General features: G+C 42.3%; 2 protein-coding genes across 3 annotated transcripts in view; one reads left to right on the forward strand and one right to left on the reverse strand.

Moving 5' to 3' along the window:
* Positions 1-7,549, reverse strand: part of KCNJ5 (potassium inwardly rectifying channel subfamily J member 5) — a 66,966-nt gene extending 59,417 nt beyond the window's left edge. Inside the window, exon 1 of the mRNA XM_044281756.1 lies at positions 7,482-7,549. Coding sequence (XP_044137691.1) covers positions 7,482-7,510 — 29 coding nt within the window. The 5' untranslated portion in view covers positions 7,511-7,549. The remainder of the gene's footprint in view (positions 1-7,481) is intronic.
* KCNJ1 (potassium inwardly rectifying channel subfamily J member 1) overlaps positions 7,443-18,268 on the forward strand; it is a 69,672-nt gene continuing 58,846 nt past the window's right edge. Inside the window, exon 1 of one of the 2 annotated variants that reach the window (XM_044281764.1) lies at positions 7,443-7,571. Coding sequence is in view for 1 of the 2 variants with exons in the window: in XM_044281761.1 (XP_044137696.1) it covers positions 16,766-16,767 (2 nt within the window). In the remaining variant the exon portion in view is untranslated. Of the gene's footprint in view, positions 7,572-16,752; positions 16,768-18,268 lie in introns of those variants that run through there. The other variant, XM_044281761.1, reaches the window with a different exon arrangement.

The raw sequence follows: 18,268 nt of genomic DNA on the forward strand, positions 1-18,268 counted from the left end.
TGGTTTGCGGTGCATTAAAAGGGGAGTTTGGTCTGTCAATGTCTGAAGCGGGCGTAACCCTTACACTACCTGATCGATACAACATTATACCTGATCGTATACACACACTGGATGTTTTAAACCACTTTGTTTAAAAAAAAAAAAAAAAAATGGGATTGTTAGGGGATTTATGCCCTTTATGGATTAAAATCCAACTCTGCGTCAACTATGTAATTTTCAATGGGAGTTTTGCCATGAATCCCCCTCCGGCATGCCACAGTCCAGGTGTTAGTCCCCTTGAAACAACTTTTCCATCACTACTGTGGCTAGAAAGAGTCCCTGTGGGTTTTAAAATTCGCCTGCCCATTGAAGTCAATGGCGGTTCACCCGGTTCGCCGTTCGTGAACATTTGCAAAAATTTGCATTCACCGTTCGCGAACAGAAAATTTTATGTTCGCAACATCGCTAGTGAATGTACGCCAAAAGCAACAGAAAGACTATGATCAGTCTGCAAAATAAGAACCCTTAAAAATTGGTAACCATGTAAGGCTGAAAAATAAATCGCACCAGTAAACTAGATAGTAAATAGAAAATAGAACCCTACATCGTAGCTATCCCTAATCCTGAGAACAGAACAGAGCACCACAAATAGCGCATTGCAACCGTCTCAAGCCGTGTTTAAAAGAAGCTTCAATCCAAGAAGAAACTCCATCCACAGAACCATAGTCGGAAAAGTCACCTGATCCAGAGGAACCAACACAGTCTATTGGTAAACTATTATTGGACTCAAATCCTCTACACTGGTTATTTACACAATGGCTCAACATTTTTGTACCTGCAAAGACTAATGCAGCCCCACTTCAGCCGGAAGAACCATCTTGCGAAGGATCCTCAGAAACTTAAGATGTACCGGAGGACCCTGAACCAAGGCCTATAGAGTCACAGCCACTTCAAGTATCTGAACGACCTAATGGAAAACTACCTGCCCGATACCGGGATTAAATGTTTGTTCCATTCCTGCAACAATTTGGAGCTGCAGAGCCAGAGTAAGACTTACTGCTTTGATTATTTGCCTTGCCCTAAGGACTCTCTAAAGACACCTTTGCCCTATTTTGCAACGTTTAAGTCATGTGCCCGGAGATGGACTTTGAGGCACTAGAGCCCTCCGTGATGTTCTCAAACTTTTATGCTTCATGCCCAGGGAACGGACTCATACCCTGTGAGCCTCCTGAGAAGTTTCCCTTTTTGTTTTACATTATGGACTATCCTGGTCTTTACTGTTTCGCTGTACCAGGTCAGCACCCCCAGTTCCCCAGTTACAAGAGATACTATGGCCCTTGTCACCCATTCTATATTGTGATGCTCCTGGTATATACAGTGGGATGCAAAAGTTTGGGCAACCTTGTTAATAGTCATGATTTTCCTGTATAAATCGTTGGTTGTTACGATAAAAAATGGCAGTTAAATATATCATATGAAAGACACACACAGTGATCTTTGAGAAGTGAAATGAAGTTTATTGGATTTACAGAAAGTGTGCTATAATTGTTTAAACAAAATGAGGCAGGTGCATAAATTTGGGCACGGTTGTCATTTTATTGATTCCAAAACCTTTAGAACTAATTATTGGAACTCAAATTGGCTTGGTAAGCTCAGTGACCCCTGACCTACATACACAGGTGAATCCAATTATGAGAAAGAGTATTTAAGGGGGTGAATTGTAAGTTTCCCTACTCTTAATTTTCTCTGAAGAGTAGCAACATGGGGGTCTCAAAACAACTCTCAAATGACCTAAAGTCAAAGATTGTTCACCATCATGGTTTAGGGGAAGGATACAGAAAGCGGTCTCAGAGATTTCAGCTGTCTGTTTCCACAGTTAGGAACATATTGAGGAAATGGAAGACCACAGGCTCAGTTCAAGTTAAGGCTCGAAGTGGCAGACCAAGAAAAATCTCAGATAGACAGAAGCGACAAATGGTGAGAACAGTTAGAGTCAACTCACAGACCAGCACCAAAGACCTACAACATCATCTTGCTGCAGATGGAGTCACTGTGCATCGTTCAACCATTCGGCGCCCTTTACACAAGGAGATGCTGTATGCGAGAGTGATGCAGAGGAAGCCTTTTCTCCACCCACAGCACAAAAAGTGCCGCTTGAGGTGGGTTAAAGCACATTTGGACAAGCCAGCTTCATTTTGGAATAAGGTGCTGTGGACTGATGAAACTAAAATTGATTTATTTGGCGTTATGCATGGAGGAAAAAGAACACAGCATTCCAAGAAAAACACCTGCTACCTACAGTAAAATATGGTGGTGGTTCCATCATGCTGTGGGGCTGTGTGGCCAGTGCAGGGGCTGGGAATCTTTTCAAAGTTGAGGGACGCATGGATTCCACTCACTATCAGCAGATTCTGGAGACCAATGTCCAGGAATCAGTGACAAAGCTGAGGCTGCGCCGGGGCTGGATCTTTCAACAAGACAACGACCCTAAACACTGCTCAAAATCCACTAAGGCATTTATGCAGAGGAACAAGTACAACGTTCTGGAATGGCCATCTCAGTCCCCAGACCTGAATATAATTTAAAATCTGTGGTGTAACTTAAAGAGAACTGTCCATGCTCGGAAGCCATCAAACCTGAATGAACTAGAGATGTTTTGTAAAGAGAAATGGTCCAAAATACCTTCAACCAGAATCTCATTGGAACCTACAGGAAGTGTTTAGAGGCTGTAATTTCTGCAAAAGGAGGATCTACTAAATATTGATTTCATTTCTTTTTTGTGGTGCCCAAATTTATGCACCTGCCTAATTTTATATCTGTAAAGAATAAATCAAGGCAACTGGACGTACTGTAGATTTCTTGAAAACGTTTCACTCGTTCTTCCAACGAGCTTTCTCAATTCTGAGTGACTGTACAAAAAATTCTGGGAATAAATATGTAACTGAATCCACATCTGGTAATTAGACCCAGCATTGGGTCAAAGGTGTTGATCCCATTATCCTAATTGGAGTCAGTAGGTGATAAAGACTTCCCAGAAAAAGGTGTCAAGACAATGCTGGGTCTAATTACCAGATGTGGATTCAGTTACATATTTATTCCCAGAATTTTTTGTACAATCACTCAGAATTGAGAAAGCTCGTTGGAAGAACGAGTGAAACGTTTTCAAGAAATCTACAGTACGTCCAGTTGCCTTGATTTATTCTTTACAGATATATACCATGACCTGGATAAATGAGAACCTTCACAGACATACTGCCTAATTTTGTTTAAACAATTATAGCACACTTTCTGTAAATCCAATAAACTTCATTTCACTTCTCAAATATCACTGTGTGTGTCTCCTATACAATATATTTAACTGACATTTTTTATCGTAACAACCAACGATTTATACAGGAAAATCATGCCGATTAACAAGGTTGCCCAAACTTTCGCATCCCACTGTATATTTGCCTAACCCAAAGAAGAAAGAAACCACAAGTATTGTGTTTATGCATGAATGCATGCTCTTTTTGTGGGGTTTTTTCAGATGATGCATCATCGTGGCAAGAGTGCGTCGAAGGGCGACTTGCGTTAAAGAAGGGGGGGGGGGGGGGAATGCAGTGTCCTGAAACGCACTGCTTAATATTGTGATTGCGTTTCATGTAAACTGTCCTTGTAAATTTGTTCTCATAAAGTTGCATATGGAGGGGAAGGTTCTAACAGGCCTCCCAGGGATAACCCTGCCCTACACTCTGTGTCCACAGTGCAGGAAGAAGGTTATGTCTGAGGACAAGCTGAGCCTCGGCAGCCATTTTGATATGAGATATAAAAGCTCCATAGTTAGTTCCATGTACCAGCCCATAAAAGAAAATATTACAGTATCTCCAGGCAACCTAGAGAGGGAATGAAGATATTGAGAAAGGAAGGTAACTGTCATTTATCAGCTACCCACCATAATTAAAGACAAAATGGGCCATTTGTCGGAGTATAGTATTCCTAGAAGAGGATACAAAATGTACAGCATTGTACAGTACAATAGAGATATTTCTCCAGGTAGGAAGGATGAATTACGAGAAAGACTGATCGTCAGAGGACGATTCCTTATGCAACTTCTGGGAACTAATGTGAATCACTGTGAAAGTTGCCTTTATGTAAATGACTGCTACATACCTTGATCTGTGGATCAGCTTCAGTAAATTACTGGGAATCTCCCCTATTCTATATCATTTTAACTACTACCACCAACATTTGCACCTAATGGTGCTGGCGTCACGAACACAGGGGCCCAGCCGCAAAAGCACCTATCACCAATTACCATCAAGGGCACCTCAACTTCCATCTGGCTGGTGTTCCCTGCAACCGAGAGTGCCCCAGAGGATTTTGTGCCGTCTTTCCCTCCACTGTACGCCGGCCCAGGGAGGCATCTGCTAACCGTGAGTACATTAATTATTGCACCCATCGGCCCACCGTGAGCCTTACATGTTTTCCCCTGAAGTTTGGTATGCTACACTAGTGCCTGCAACCTTCAGAGGCCTGTGCATCGCCATCGTGCCGCCTGAGCCGTACAGTGTGGGACACAGACCGGAAGAGGCCTGCATCGCATCGCTGCCAGTCTGATGGAGGCAAGTATGCGAGTTTATTTTTTTTATATGTTACAATACAGGAGAGAAGCGCTATGGGGGCACTTTTTACTGGCACATGATTGGGGGGCTTCTATGGGGCACTTTTTACTGGCACATTATTGATTATTGGGGGCATTTACTGAGGCCACAAAGAGGAGGTATTTTATATGGGGGGCTCTGTATAGGGGCATTTTATACTGGGACACATTATGGTGGGTACTATAGGGTAGGGGGGAGAGGAGTACTATAGAATTATCTATGGGGGGTCACTAAGGGGTATTTTATACTTGCAAATTATGGGGGACACTGAGGGCATCTACTGGGGCAATATATAGGGGCATTTTAAGTGGTACATTATGGGAGGCACTAGGAGGAAGGTGGGAGAGGAGCACTATGGGGCATTTAAAAAGGAGAAGTCACTGGATGTAAGGCCTCATGCACATGACCGTAGTTATGGTCCACACTCGAGCTGCAGTTTTTCGGCTCGGATGTGGACCCATTCACTTCAATGGGACTGCAAAAGATGCGGACAGCACTCCGTGTGCTGTCTGCATCCGTTGCTCCGTTCCGAGGCCCCGTGAAACAAAAATATAGCATGTCCGCAAAACGGACAAGAATAGGCATGTCTAAAATGGACTGCCCGTTCCGCAAATTGCGGAAGGCACACAGACGGCTTCTGTTTTTTGCGGATCCACGGTTTGCAGACCGCAAAAAAATGGCACTGTCGTGTGCATGAGGCCTAAGAGGTATGTGGTGCTGTATTACCCTGCATGTTCTGTTGTGATATACGTAATATTAGAAGGGGTTAGGTTAAGAATTTGGTATAGGTGGGGGGGTGGCGCTTTTTCAATTTTTGCCTCAGGCAGCAGAAAGGCTAGGTGCACCTCTGCCTTTAAGGGTTCATTCACACAGCTCTTGATAGGTCATTGATATCAGAGATCGTGGGGGACCCCCGATGATCATCTGTTAGAAGAGGCCAGCTCTCTGTGAGTGCCGCATTCTCTTCCTAGGCCAGGTCACAAGGCCTAGTTGCAGACCCATCAACTGAATGGGGCTGAGCTGCAATACCAAAAATAGCCACCTAATTATGTATGGCGCTGTGCTTGAATAGCTGCTAGGAGCCCGCAGTTCTCACCAGAGCTTCGGTGAGTGCCGGGACTCAGCCCCCCGCCAATGTGATAATGAGCTATCCTGATGATTAGGTCATCATTATCAGTTAGCGCTCTTTCACATGAGCAGATCCCATGCATGGAATCCGCTGCGTGAAAGAGAGCCAAGCCCCACTCCGGACAGCACAGGCACGGAGCACTAACATGACTGATAATGCTCCGTGCCTCTGACCTTTTTACTACAAAATCACGATGACAACTTTATCTCACTGTGATTTTGTAGTAAAAAGATCACAGAGAGGCACGGAGCATTATCAATCATGTTAGTGCTCCGTGTCTCTGCTGTCCGGAGCAGGGCTTGGCTCTTTTTCATGCAGCAGATTAGCCACACGGCATCTGCTTGTGTAAAAGAGCCCTTACTAGATAACCTTGTGAAGCATTTTTCAAATCAGGTGCTGAAAAAAAAAAACTGTACCACGTGTACATGATTTATATTCCATTAGGTTCTATGAAATCTGTATTAGGGTCTCTACACACATGAATTTGGCATGGGCATTTTTTACCTCGAAAAAAAATAAAAAAATTGTGATTTTCTTTGTCACTGGTGGTTTTCAGTGCTTTTTTTGTGGTGATTTTCGGATTTATTTTGCACACAATGAGTGACATTTACTAAAGCGTTTACGCCACTCTTTTGGCGTAAAAAAGTTGCATGCTACATTTGCACAATAATTTGCAACTTTTTGAGCTTCTTTCCACTTTTCTAAAGTGATAAAAGACCGGGGGGGGGGGGGGGGCTTAGCGGGATGGGCGGGGCTTCATGCAGCCCACTGGATTTACTATAATTTTACTATAAGTTTCTGGTGTAAGTTATGGCTTAAGGCTACATCAGCCGCCAGCTGGCATAGACTTCAGTTTCTGGTGCACAGAATTCCAGAGATGAGCCTAATTTATAAGCGGCATCTGCCTCTCAATAAATTAGGCTCATCTCACACCAGCATAATTTGCAACTTTTTGAGCTTCTTTCCACTTTTCTAAAGTGATAAAAGACCGGGGGGGGGGGGGGGGGGGGGGCTTAGCGGGATGGGCGGGGCTTCATGCAGCCCACTGGATTTACTATAATTTTACTATAAGTTTCTGGTGTAAGTTATGGCTTAAGGCTACATCAGCCGCCAGCTGGCATAGACTTCAGTTTCTGGTGCACAGAATTCCAGAGATGAGCCTAATTTATAAGCGGCATCTGCCTCTCAATAAATTAGGCTCATCTCACACCAGCACAGGGAAATCAATATTGGTGTATGGGAATGCCAGTTTTAATAAATGTCCCTCCACTATTTCTTACGGACAGTATTTTCTTCATGGCGTTTTTCCCCTATAGAGAAGGTGTTGTCAAAAAAGGCTACAGCATGCTGCCTTTTTTTAAAAAAAGTAGTCAGGAACGGAAATGGAATGCACACCGAGTAATTTCCTTTTTTTTTTTTTGCGGACGTATTTGGTTGCATATACGGTCTGCAAAAAAAAAAAAAAGTGAGGAAGGGGCAACTAAGAGCCCTGAAATTGGTATTGGACCCCCCCATTCAAGACAAGGACCACCAACTTCTACAGCTCTGATTTCCTCTGGAGAAAATTTATCAAGGACATATTACATGCATTTGTGGAGCTGTGGATTGTGAAACTACTGGCGCCAGTAAGTGAGAGCTTGTTAAAGCAAAGGACATCAGCTGTCGAAATTCTTTGAAAACTGTTGAGGCAAGTCGTTTATTACCATTCCACAAATAAAGTCGATACTCACGTGAATAAAGCAGCAGCGGAGGATCGCATCTGGATCACCACGCGGGACACCGCGGACTGTCGATTGGATCCGCCTGCGGACATCTGTTTCGTGAGTAGACAACATAACTATAGATGGACTAAGTATTTGCGACAAATATAAATCGGCACATAGTCCTATTGCTTGATGTTGCAACTTGGTTATTATACAGACTAATCAATACACAAAAATTCGGATAACCTACGACTATATGTAGATATTTGGACATTGGATCGAATATCTTGAATATAATATCGTTCTGGTCATACGATTATCTATATGAAATTTTGGACTTGTTCATTGATGCAAAATTTTTGGACGTTGGATTCTAGGATAACCATTGGTTTTTATTGGAACTCTGTGGTTTTACTGTGAAGGTACTATTTAGTCTGGCCAGACCTATTATTGTCTTTATTGATTGCAGTGTCATTATTATATTTTACTGTTATTGCTAATTTTATTAGTATTCTAGCATTTTATTTTATAAAGTACCACATACTCCATATATAGCGAGTGCTCAGCCCTTCTTTTGAAAGAAAAAAATTATAGGTGACACATTCACTTTATGGCCTTTTTACATGGGCCAATGCACAGGCAATAAAAGGGAATAAACTGATCATTCCTGATAATTCTCTTATTGCAACCATCTCCTCTGTGTGAGGACAAATGACAGCTACGGCAGACAGATTTACTAGGCGATGTGCTGCTGACAATGATTTTATGTGCTGCATATAAGATGCAATCACTCGAACGAGCATTTGCTTGTTGTTGGCTGACCTGCAGCACATTTATAAAGGGCAAATAATGGGAAACCGTGATCGTACAAATGCTTGTTCCCAATAATCACCTTGATCCTCTGCTCATCTAAAGGGGTCTTTACTGTGTGAGCCGCTATACACCAGTTTTCTAACAGAAAACAGTCACACATCTTGGTGGACGCCTGTTTTGTGTAAATATTTGTGACTTTTTGCATGTTTATGCCATGTTCACCACTTTTCCAAAAAAAGAGGGTGTAGTTTAGCCCCCAGCATATAGCTCATAGCCAACTGTGAATTGACATTCCGCTGCTAGGACCACCAGCAGATCAAGAGTGGAATAAGAAATACCAGTCTTAAAGGGGTTGTCCGGGTTCAGAGCTGAACCCGGACATTCCTCCATTTTCACCCAGGCAGCCCCCCGGACTTGAGCATCAGAGCAGTTTATGCTAAATGGTGCAGGGCAAAGGCATTTTTTGGAGATTCGGTGACGTACCGGGCTCTCCATGGGGCTGCCAGGAAGCCCTGGTGGGCGGGATTTAGCGCTGCCCTAGCCAGTAAAACTGCTAGAGCAGCCGCTAAAGCCCGCCCATCAGAGCCAGTGACATCACCGAACACACAGCTGGGCGGAAGTTTCCACTCGGCAGTGTGTTATTGTAAATAAAAGATTGCTTGCCCTGCACGATTCAGCGCAGGGCAAGGGAGCGCATCGGAGCATGAGATGCTCCGATGCTAGCCTCAGGGGTGCTGCCCGGGTGAAAATAAGGGTATGTCCGGGTTCAGCTCTGAATCCGGACAACCCCTTTAATACATTCCCCCAATGTTTCATGCAGTTTTACACATTTGTACATATATCGCAATAGTCTATTTGCAGTTAAACTTTTAATACATGTGCATTGGGCTACAGTCATACAACTGAAAAATAATGCTGTTAAACAGATATGCTAAGTTTTTCATGACATTTTCATTTTTTGATGGGAAATGACATAGGTGTCTCCAAAAGATAATAAGACGATGTACAAGAGGCATTGTGGGAAAAAAAAAAACATTTCTCAGCTTTTATTTAGATTTGAGCAAAAAATACAAGATGTTCCGCACTGTGGAAAATCTCAGAGGACGTGGTTGGAAGCCAAAAGTGACACCTGTGCTGGCCAGGAGGATAGTTAGTTAGAGGTTTAAAAGAATCCAAGGATTACCACCAAGGTCATCCTGGTGAATCTCTGTTGGTGGCAATGTCTCAAGGCAGACAATCCAACGGACACTGCACAATACAGACCAAGGAGGATGCTACTTCTCCAGATAAGTCACACAAAAGCTTGCTTGGCATTTGCAAAAGCTCATCTGGACAAAGACGACGACTTTTGGTCTTCTGTGTTATGGTCAGATGAAACAAAAAAAAAATGAATTGTTTGGTCACAATGATGTTTTCCTTCATTTGTCGTAAAAAAGGAGAAGCCTTCAACCCAAAGAACACCATCCCCACTGTCAAACACGGTGGTGGGAACCTAATGCTTTGGGGGTGTTTTTCAGCCAATGGACCAGGGAACCTAATCACAGTAAACGGCACCATGAAAAAAGAGCAATACATGAGGATTCTCAACGACAACATCAGGCAGTCTGCAGAGAAACTTGCAAAAAGCTGGTCTGCAATTATAGGAAGTGTTTGATTGCTGTAATAACCAATAAAGGCTTTTCTATTGATTATTAAGAAAGGTATGAACAATTTTGGACTGGACAATTTTTGCTCAAATGTAAATAAAAGCTGAGAAATGTGGTTTTTTTTCCCACAATAATGCCTCTTGTACATAGTTGTATTATCTTTTGGGAGACACCCATGTCATTTCCTGTCAAAAAATTACTTGCTGGTTGAATAAAAGTAAGTAAAAATTTGCCAGGGGTATCAATAATTATGGCAGCACTGTATGCCACCCCTTCCCAGTGCCCTCAGTATATATAATAGCACTTTGTAGTGCCCCCTGGATATATCTTGATCCCGTAGTGCCCCCAGTATGTATAATAGCCCCCATAGTGCCCATTGTACATATTTCTTCATAGTCCTGTTACTGCCAACAAATTAAAAAAACAAAAAACAAAAAAACATACCCCATCCATTTGTAGGCACAGGGATACTTGCTTCTCAATGCCCGCACCAGAACCTGATGCTCCCAGTGCGATTATGTGACATTACCATGGTATTTGCATCAGGTCCTGCTGCCTCTAGTAAGGAGAGTGTGTTCTTACTAGAGAGGTATTTTTTTTTCTTAACCTCTGAAAGGCTTTTTTTTTTTTTGTTATAAAGTGTACTTGTTTTTAATGGCTGTTAAATGATTCCACTCCTGTCTAACCAGCCGGTAAAAATTAGCCCACTGATTTCAATGCGGTCCATCTGGCCATGAAAACTGCCAAAAATAGGAAGTCCTATTTTTTGATGGCCGCTCTTCACTAGCCGTTACAAAAAGTGAATAGCCCCACAGACTTTGATTGGGTCTGAAAACAGCAGTTACAAAAACAGCTATCACACGTATGTTTTTCACCGTCGTGTAAATGGGGGCTTAGGCCACTGTCATACAGACAGGCCTAGTTCACACTTCAGTTATTTGACTTGTGATTTTGAATCAGTAAGGCCTCATGCACACTACCGTGCTGTTTTTTGTGGACCGCAAAAGGGACAAGAATAGGACAGGCTATATTTTTTTTGCTGGGCCTCGGAACGGAGCAACGGATGCAGTCAGCACACGGAGTGCTGTCCGCATCTTTTGTGGCCCCATTGAAGTGAATGGGTCTGCACCTGAGCCGCAAAAACTGCGGTTCAGATGTGGACCCGAAAAACAGTCGTGTGCATGAGGCCTTATTATGAGCCAAAATCAGGTGTGGATCAAAACCACAGAACAGGTGCAAATCTTTCCATTATGCCCAATTTCTCTGTAGGCTCTATTACTAGCTTTTGGCTCACAATCACTGATGAAAATCACTGATCAAACATTGACTGCGTGAACTAAGCCTCAGTGTTTGGTCATTGATTCCCATCAGCGATTGTGAGCCAAAGCCAGGTGCAGGTCAAATACACAGAAAAGGTGCAAACCTTTCCATTATATCTTATCTCTTTCTAGGTGCTCACTCCTGGTTTTGGCTGATCAAACACTAGCTGTATGAATAAGGCTACTGATACAGAAACTTTCTCGAGCTACTTTTCCAAACTTGGTGGTGGGGGAATCACAATGCAAGAAAACAGCGGAATATAATGAACAAATATAAGCTATTGTGAACCTTGCAAATTGCAAATGTGGTAGCTATGCAGGTATTCTCCAGCTTCAGATCAGTCTTAGAGCTCCCTCTGATACCTACTTCAGCCATACACTCCGGTGAAATATCTATTGTGCAATGAACCGCTATGACCAGCTTGTGGTCACACATCTCGCTTTCACCAACAGTTACGTTAGCTCAAGTGTTTGATGTTCTTTTGAATCTGTTAATTCACAATGACTCAAGTATAAAAGCACACACATAATTCACATACAGCGTACAGTAGAAGGGGAAATAACATGAGAAGGAATAATAAAGGGATGAAATAAACCCATATGTAGCAACGCTAACAATATAGCACTGCATTTTATTATTTTATACTGCAAGATAAAGAGTCATGTGAGGCAGTAAAATAGTAGCTATGACATTTATGAGACCTTTGCTCTGGTATTAAATGCACACAAAGTATGTAATGAAGCCTTGATTTAGTATTTTAAGCCATTCCAGACACATCCAGTTTTTGCCTTCAGTAACAGCCCCTATATATTGATCAGTGCACGGTACATGTACGGTGGAATGTAGGACCTCAATTCCAGCTGCCTTGTACACATCTAAGCATGTTGGAAACGGGTATCAATGGAAAGGATAAAAAAGGAAAAAAAAATTATATATATATATTTTTATATATATATATATATATATATATATATATATATATATATATATATCCTTTTCTGATGAATTTAAAATACACGGAAAATGTTTTTTTTTTAAATAAATAAAAATAAGTCAGTTAATCAGTTAAAGGGGTTTTTCAAGATTTAAATCTCTGTATCTGATCGTAGGGGTCTGACACCCCGCGACCCCTGCCGATCGGCTGTTTGAGAAGGCACCTGTGCTCCCGTGAGCACCGCGCCCTTCTCCTTCCTCACCAAGCACAGCACAGCATATTGTATAGCGGCTGTGCTTGGTATCACAGTTTAACCCCATCTTTTAACTCTGCCTAGAAAAAGCTGCGAGAAGGACGCAGCACTACTGCGAGCGCTGATGCCTTCTCAAACAGCGATTGGTGGGGCTCCGCCAGGTCATCCAGGTCTCAGAACACCCCCTTAAAGATAAAAAGCCTAATTTTACAATATGGCAACGGTGAAGGGTGTTACATGTAGTGTTCAAAGTTCCAAGATCCTTACTTTACAAAAAGATCCTCCACAGACTTGTCTGGCATGGCCGTCCCTGCCTGGTATTTATGGTGGGAACATTGATCAGCCTTTAGTACGAGTCCTACTGCCAACAAGACAACGGCCACCCACATGGTGCCTGCACTACGCAGTGCTTTCTTTAAGGTATCCAGCAGCTCCCATGGCCAGCTCTATCACCAGATCTCTCCCCCATTGAGAATGTCTGGGACTGGATGGGGTGATTGAGCCAATAACCACCTTTGCTGAACTACAGGTACAATTTTAAAGAGCCTGAAATGACATACCACAGGAGGATATGACTGTTCCCATGCCAGAGTGTCAGCCTGTATTGCTGCAAGTTGAGATGCCACGAATAATGTGATCCTGCTTCAACATATACCCTGCTGCCAAAAACAAAATAAAGATTGCACCACATTGACTGTGTGATCAACTGACCAAGCATTACTGGCAGTTCATATTTTGTCAATCTCCACTCAATTGCATTAAGTTTTCCTGGTGTTCGTTTTTAATTTTTTTGCCAGTGTAGATAACACAAGCTAATTTTTTTTTTTTTTTTTTTTTGCACATTAAGGGATATTTATTATCGTCTCCGCCACTATTGTGGCATAACATTTTCATTTTTTTTAAAATTTAAAAAAACGTGTTTTTGTGTGGTGTGAAACAGTCACTGTACTTATAGTAAACCACACTGACGGGTGATCACTAGATCCCAAGCTTTCCCCTACAGTAATATCAGATACCAAATTCCCATTTGTGAATACTAAAATCTAAAATGGCCTCCTTCCGGGTTGGCTCCTCAACTACTTGCTGTAGAGATTATCCCAGTAGGGAATTTAGAATATCTGTACTCCTGGCAGAACTAGCTATTTTGGTTTTCCAGTTTACATCAGGAAGATTAAAGTCTCCCATAATGATAACTTCCTCTTTCAATGTCATTTTAGCCATTTCCTCAGCTAGATGATCATATAATTCTTTGACTTGGCTAGGTGGTCTATATATCACACCTACACGAGTTACCTTATGATTATAAAGCTGCAAGGTAACCCAAACTGACTCTAAATTGGTCTCGCTAACTTGCATTAAATTAGATTTTATGCTATCTTTCACATACAGGGCCACCCCCCCCCCTTCCTGCCTTCTCTGTCTTTCCTATATAGAGATAACCCTGGTATTGCTATATCCCAGTCATTACTCCCATTGACCCATGTCCCAGTAACAGCCACTAAATCTATATTCTCAGATGCCTCAAGTTCATTGATCTTATTCCCTAAACTGGCAGCATTTGTAGACCAGACTCTGAACTTGTCATTTCTTAACCTATGTGCTACTGGCATCTTCTGGCATTGTTCCGGGGGGCAGTCGGACTGCTGGATCACTCTTTTGCCCCCCTTTCCTAGTTTAAATGCTTTGAACTGTTCACTGAGGACATTCGTTCCCTTGAGAGAAAGATGCAAACCATCTTTCTTGTACAGTTCTTTTCCATTCCAACGAGAGCTAACATGAGACACAAAGCCAAACCCTTGGTTCAGACACCATTCACCAAGCCATACATTGAATTCCTTAATGCGCATCTGCCTGTCATGCTGAAGGTTATGCACAGGCAAAACTGCAGAGAATGAAACAGTCGATGCAACCTCCCTTATATCATTACCAAGTGTGTGAAAAGCTTCCTTCACCTTTGAAACCTCATTGCAAGACAGATCATTTGTCCCAAGATGGACAATAACATCCACCTCCCTTTCCTGCTTTGCTTGCCTAACAATATTAAGGATACGTCGTCTATCCCTGCTAGCGGTAGCACTAGAGAGACTTCTCAACACCATTTTCCTCAAGCTTCACACCTCTTCTGATGGAATTGCCACCAACATTACAAGTGACGTTAATTAGCAATGAATTAGTGGTGTAAATGCACCGCCGATCACTCGAACATGTATCTTTTGTGCAGCACAAAGATAATAGTTTCCCAGTGGCAGATCATGCTGAGTAAACAGTATGGGGAAGAGCGATGAAGGAGCTGGAGGAGATCGCTGCATGTAAATGCACAGGTCTCCTCTGCGAGCGATCAGCAGATAGTCGGGAAAGAACGCCTCTTTCCTGACAATCTGCTAGATCGTCCTGTGTAAAAGGGATCATTAGTTATAGCAGATGCACTGATTACTATGACCTTCACACAGACAATACTGCAGAAACATCCTAGTCCCTGAAGCAATGCCAACTGCTATGGTATGGTATCAGTGACCAAATTAGTTTGGCAACTCTCATGCACCCTTATCAGGGTGGTACCCTGAAATGGGTTGCAGGAAGGGTTAAATTACTATAATAGTGACTTGAGGCAGGGGCATCTATTAGGTGACTGAACTTTGTCTCTATGCCAGCTGAATTTAAAGGGGTTCTGCATTTTATTTTAACTGATGATCTATCCTCTGGATAGATCAGCATCTGATCGGCAGGGGGTCCGACACCCAGGACCGACCCCCGCCGATCAGCTGTTTGAGAAGAATAGATCAGTTTAAACAAAGTGCAGAGCCCCTTTAACTCCACCCCAGAGTGTAGTCCTATGTGAAAGAGTTTTATTACAGACTTCAGACATGCAACTGTATAGTGCGTTTTAGTCTAGGTGACTTTAAAACTCATAATCACTCGTTAAACCAAAAATTAGTGATTAGCAGATATAAAATATAACAAATTTGATTCCTCAGTGGTTGATACCCTTTAATGGATAACTGAAAAGATGACAAAATTGCAAGCTTTCGAGACTACTCAGATACCCGCCTGAGGAAGGTTATAACCGTGTCTGAAGATTCACATATTTATACACAACAGTGTATAGGTATATTGGGGTAGATGAGACAAGTGATGTAAAGCAGATCAATATGTGTAGAGGTAAACAGTTGTAGCTGTAAATTGTTCTAACAGTTAAAGAGTGTGAAATTTGTATTGTCCCCTGATAGAAATCCAGTCAATCATTTGAGGAACCCAGGAGGTCCGACAGATAAATTTCTTAAGAGATGTTGAAGGACTTAAATCCATGTGACACATTCACTCCTGATCTGAGTGTGTCAAAAGTCATCATGAGCTTGTACTCCCAGACTCTCCTGTCCTCAGATTTTAAATTTCCTTATAATATCAAGACTTATGTCTGTGATGTGGTCATGGCTGCAAGTGTTACAGTTCAGACAAATCTTTCCTTTATTCTTTTATTGTGGGGCGATGATAGTTTATTCTTGTCCTAAGCTTTTGACCAGGGAACAATAAAACTTTCACACTATCTGTAACTGCTACAACAATTTACTGCTACAACTGTCTGAGGATCAGACCCGAGAAGTCTCGAAAGCTTGTAATTTTGTCATCTTTTCAGTTACCAGCAGCCATTAAAAGGTCTCAGCTACTAAGGAATCTTATTTTTATATCTGCTATTTACTGTCTGTCAGGAATAAGGACCGCCTTATTCCTAGTTATTATAATGTTTGCTGTGATATGTTTTATGGTTATGTGTTGTGGTGTAACATGTTCTGGTGTGATTCACATATACTGTATATACAGTATGTATTTATGCATTTGTGTTGCCAGCCCAGCAGCCATTGATGAATTGGTTTAAGGCTGCATATAGGCCGAGATGTCTGCCTCATACCTGGGAATACAGCAGCTTGCTCCCCGGGGGGTAGTTAGCACAGTGATGTCAACGAGGATGGACCTGTTTGTTGGTCACCCTCGGGACAGAGGACAGCATCCTGGACGTGTAGTGTTTGATATGCTAGTACTCGGAACGATGAGATATGAATTATGAAGAAGGGCTGGGGTCTGTATCTTCACCAGGGCAACTGGGAAACTCTCTCTCTGATATTTTCTATCCTGTTCCCTAGTTGGCCAGGGGGCTGGCTGCATGGCCCAGAGGGGCTGAGCCAGAGGTGGGAGTGAGAATCCCCCTCAGGCCTGCCCCTGGAGGAAAGGCATAAAAATGCAATCCCTGGATATTTGAGTGTCACAAAGTAGGAGATCCAATCGAATTGGTTTGTGCACCGTTACTCTGCCCAAATCTCCTGGGAGGAAAGGATTTTTTACCACACAAATGTAAGTATTAGAACTTTGTTTTCTCCTGTTTATTTTACCATTGCCATTTATGTAGGTTTCTTGTTAATCATTTTTTGTAACCAAGTACTGCCTATTTTTTTATACATTAAACCTGAAAGTTTGATGGTTTGTCTTGTAACCTTAAGAACCTGTTAGCTCATTGGAAGAGTGTGCGCAGTCTGAGGCTGTATGTTTTTCTGTGAGGCTTACTACCGTGTGTGCGTGTCTGCTTGCGAGTGGAACACTCAGGGGTGTCCTGTCAACCTTATAACTGACGGGTGGTGGCAGCAACATTTTCGTGTTATAACACGAGTGTGCTTGCAGGCTTCAGGTGGCTAATTTATGCTCAAGTTATCGCCCGGCATAGGGTGTAACAGCGTGTGAGGTGAATCGGCCTGAAGGGCTTGGGTAACCCTTGTCACGTGGCGCGGTGGGTAGGTCTGGTCCTCGGTACGTGACACTGACTAACATGTTGCAAAGATATATTGAGTAGCAGGTAATTGGTTACATTTATGAGACACTTAATACATATCTAATAAAAGTTATGTTTGTCATAATATTTCTTGAAAGGTCAGCACCCTTGGCAATTAACTAGATAGTAACAGTCCACGTGAGCCACTATAAGTGAGGCCACATGAACAATGGTAGCTGTATAATATATCTAATATAGCATGTGTATATATAATACAGGTACTACTTCATAATACAGTATTTGGACATTGTGGTTTGTGTTAGTCAGTATTATGTGCCATTTATTGCACTATATTCATAGTAGAAGCACTGAATTAGCCCACGGTCTCAAATATGGCATCAGATGGGGCATGGACAGGCTCACATGTGGCAGATTTTTCTGCTACAAAATAGCAGCAGATTTTGCCACAGATTTCCACCTGCAGTTTGAAGGGGGCAGTATCAGCAATGAAAATCACAACATAAATGTACAAGTGCGGGTTTTAGAATCAGCACCACAGGTCAAATTTGGAGCAAAAGATTTGTTAAATTTAGCCACTTGCCTGACACTATATTCCGCTACAGCAATTGTGTCCCATGTGGACTTACCCTTAATTTTATACTGCAGCACACATTTGTCTGGGTAAAAAGTCTGAGGCTTCTATCACACATGCAAAAGAAATGCTTATGTTGTTCTACTATCCTCTCCTGCATTTTGTTTAAAAAAATCCTGCGTGTGTGACTTACAATCTTAGGTCACCTTCAGAGTCAGTATTTTTCATCAGTATTTGTAAAGGGGGGGGGGGGGGGACAGCAGTAGGTCCACCATAAAGGATAGGTCAACAAATCCCACAGGAGATTGCCCAAATCAGTGTTTCCTCAAAGAATAAACAGGGAGAACACATTTGTATATAAGAAAACAAAACCCAGAAATATTCAAATCTGGGGTTAATCTCAGGAGCTGTAAAATTATTTCATGCAAAATTTGCAGCGTCCTACTAAGTGTGTGTGGGCACTGCTTAAAAGCACTTTTTACTCTATTACAAGCTCT

This window comes from Bufo gargarizans, chromosome 2 (genome assembly GCF_014858855.1).
Source record: "Bufo gargarizans isolate SCDJY-AF-19 chromosome 2, ASM1485885v1, whole genome shotgun sequence".
Taxonomy (NCBI): Eukaryota; Metazoa; Chordata; class Amphibia; order Anura; family Bufonidae; genus Bufo; species Bufo gargarizans.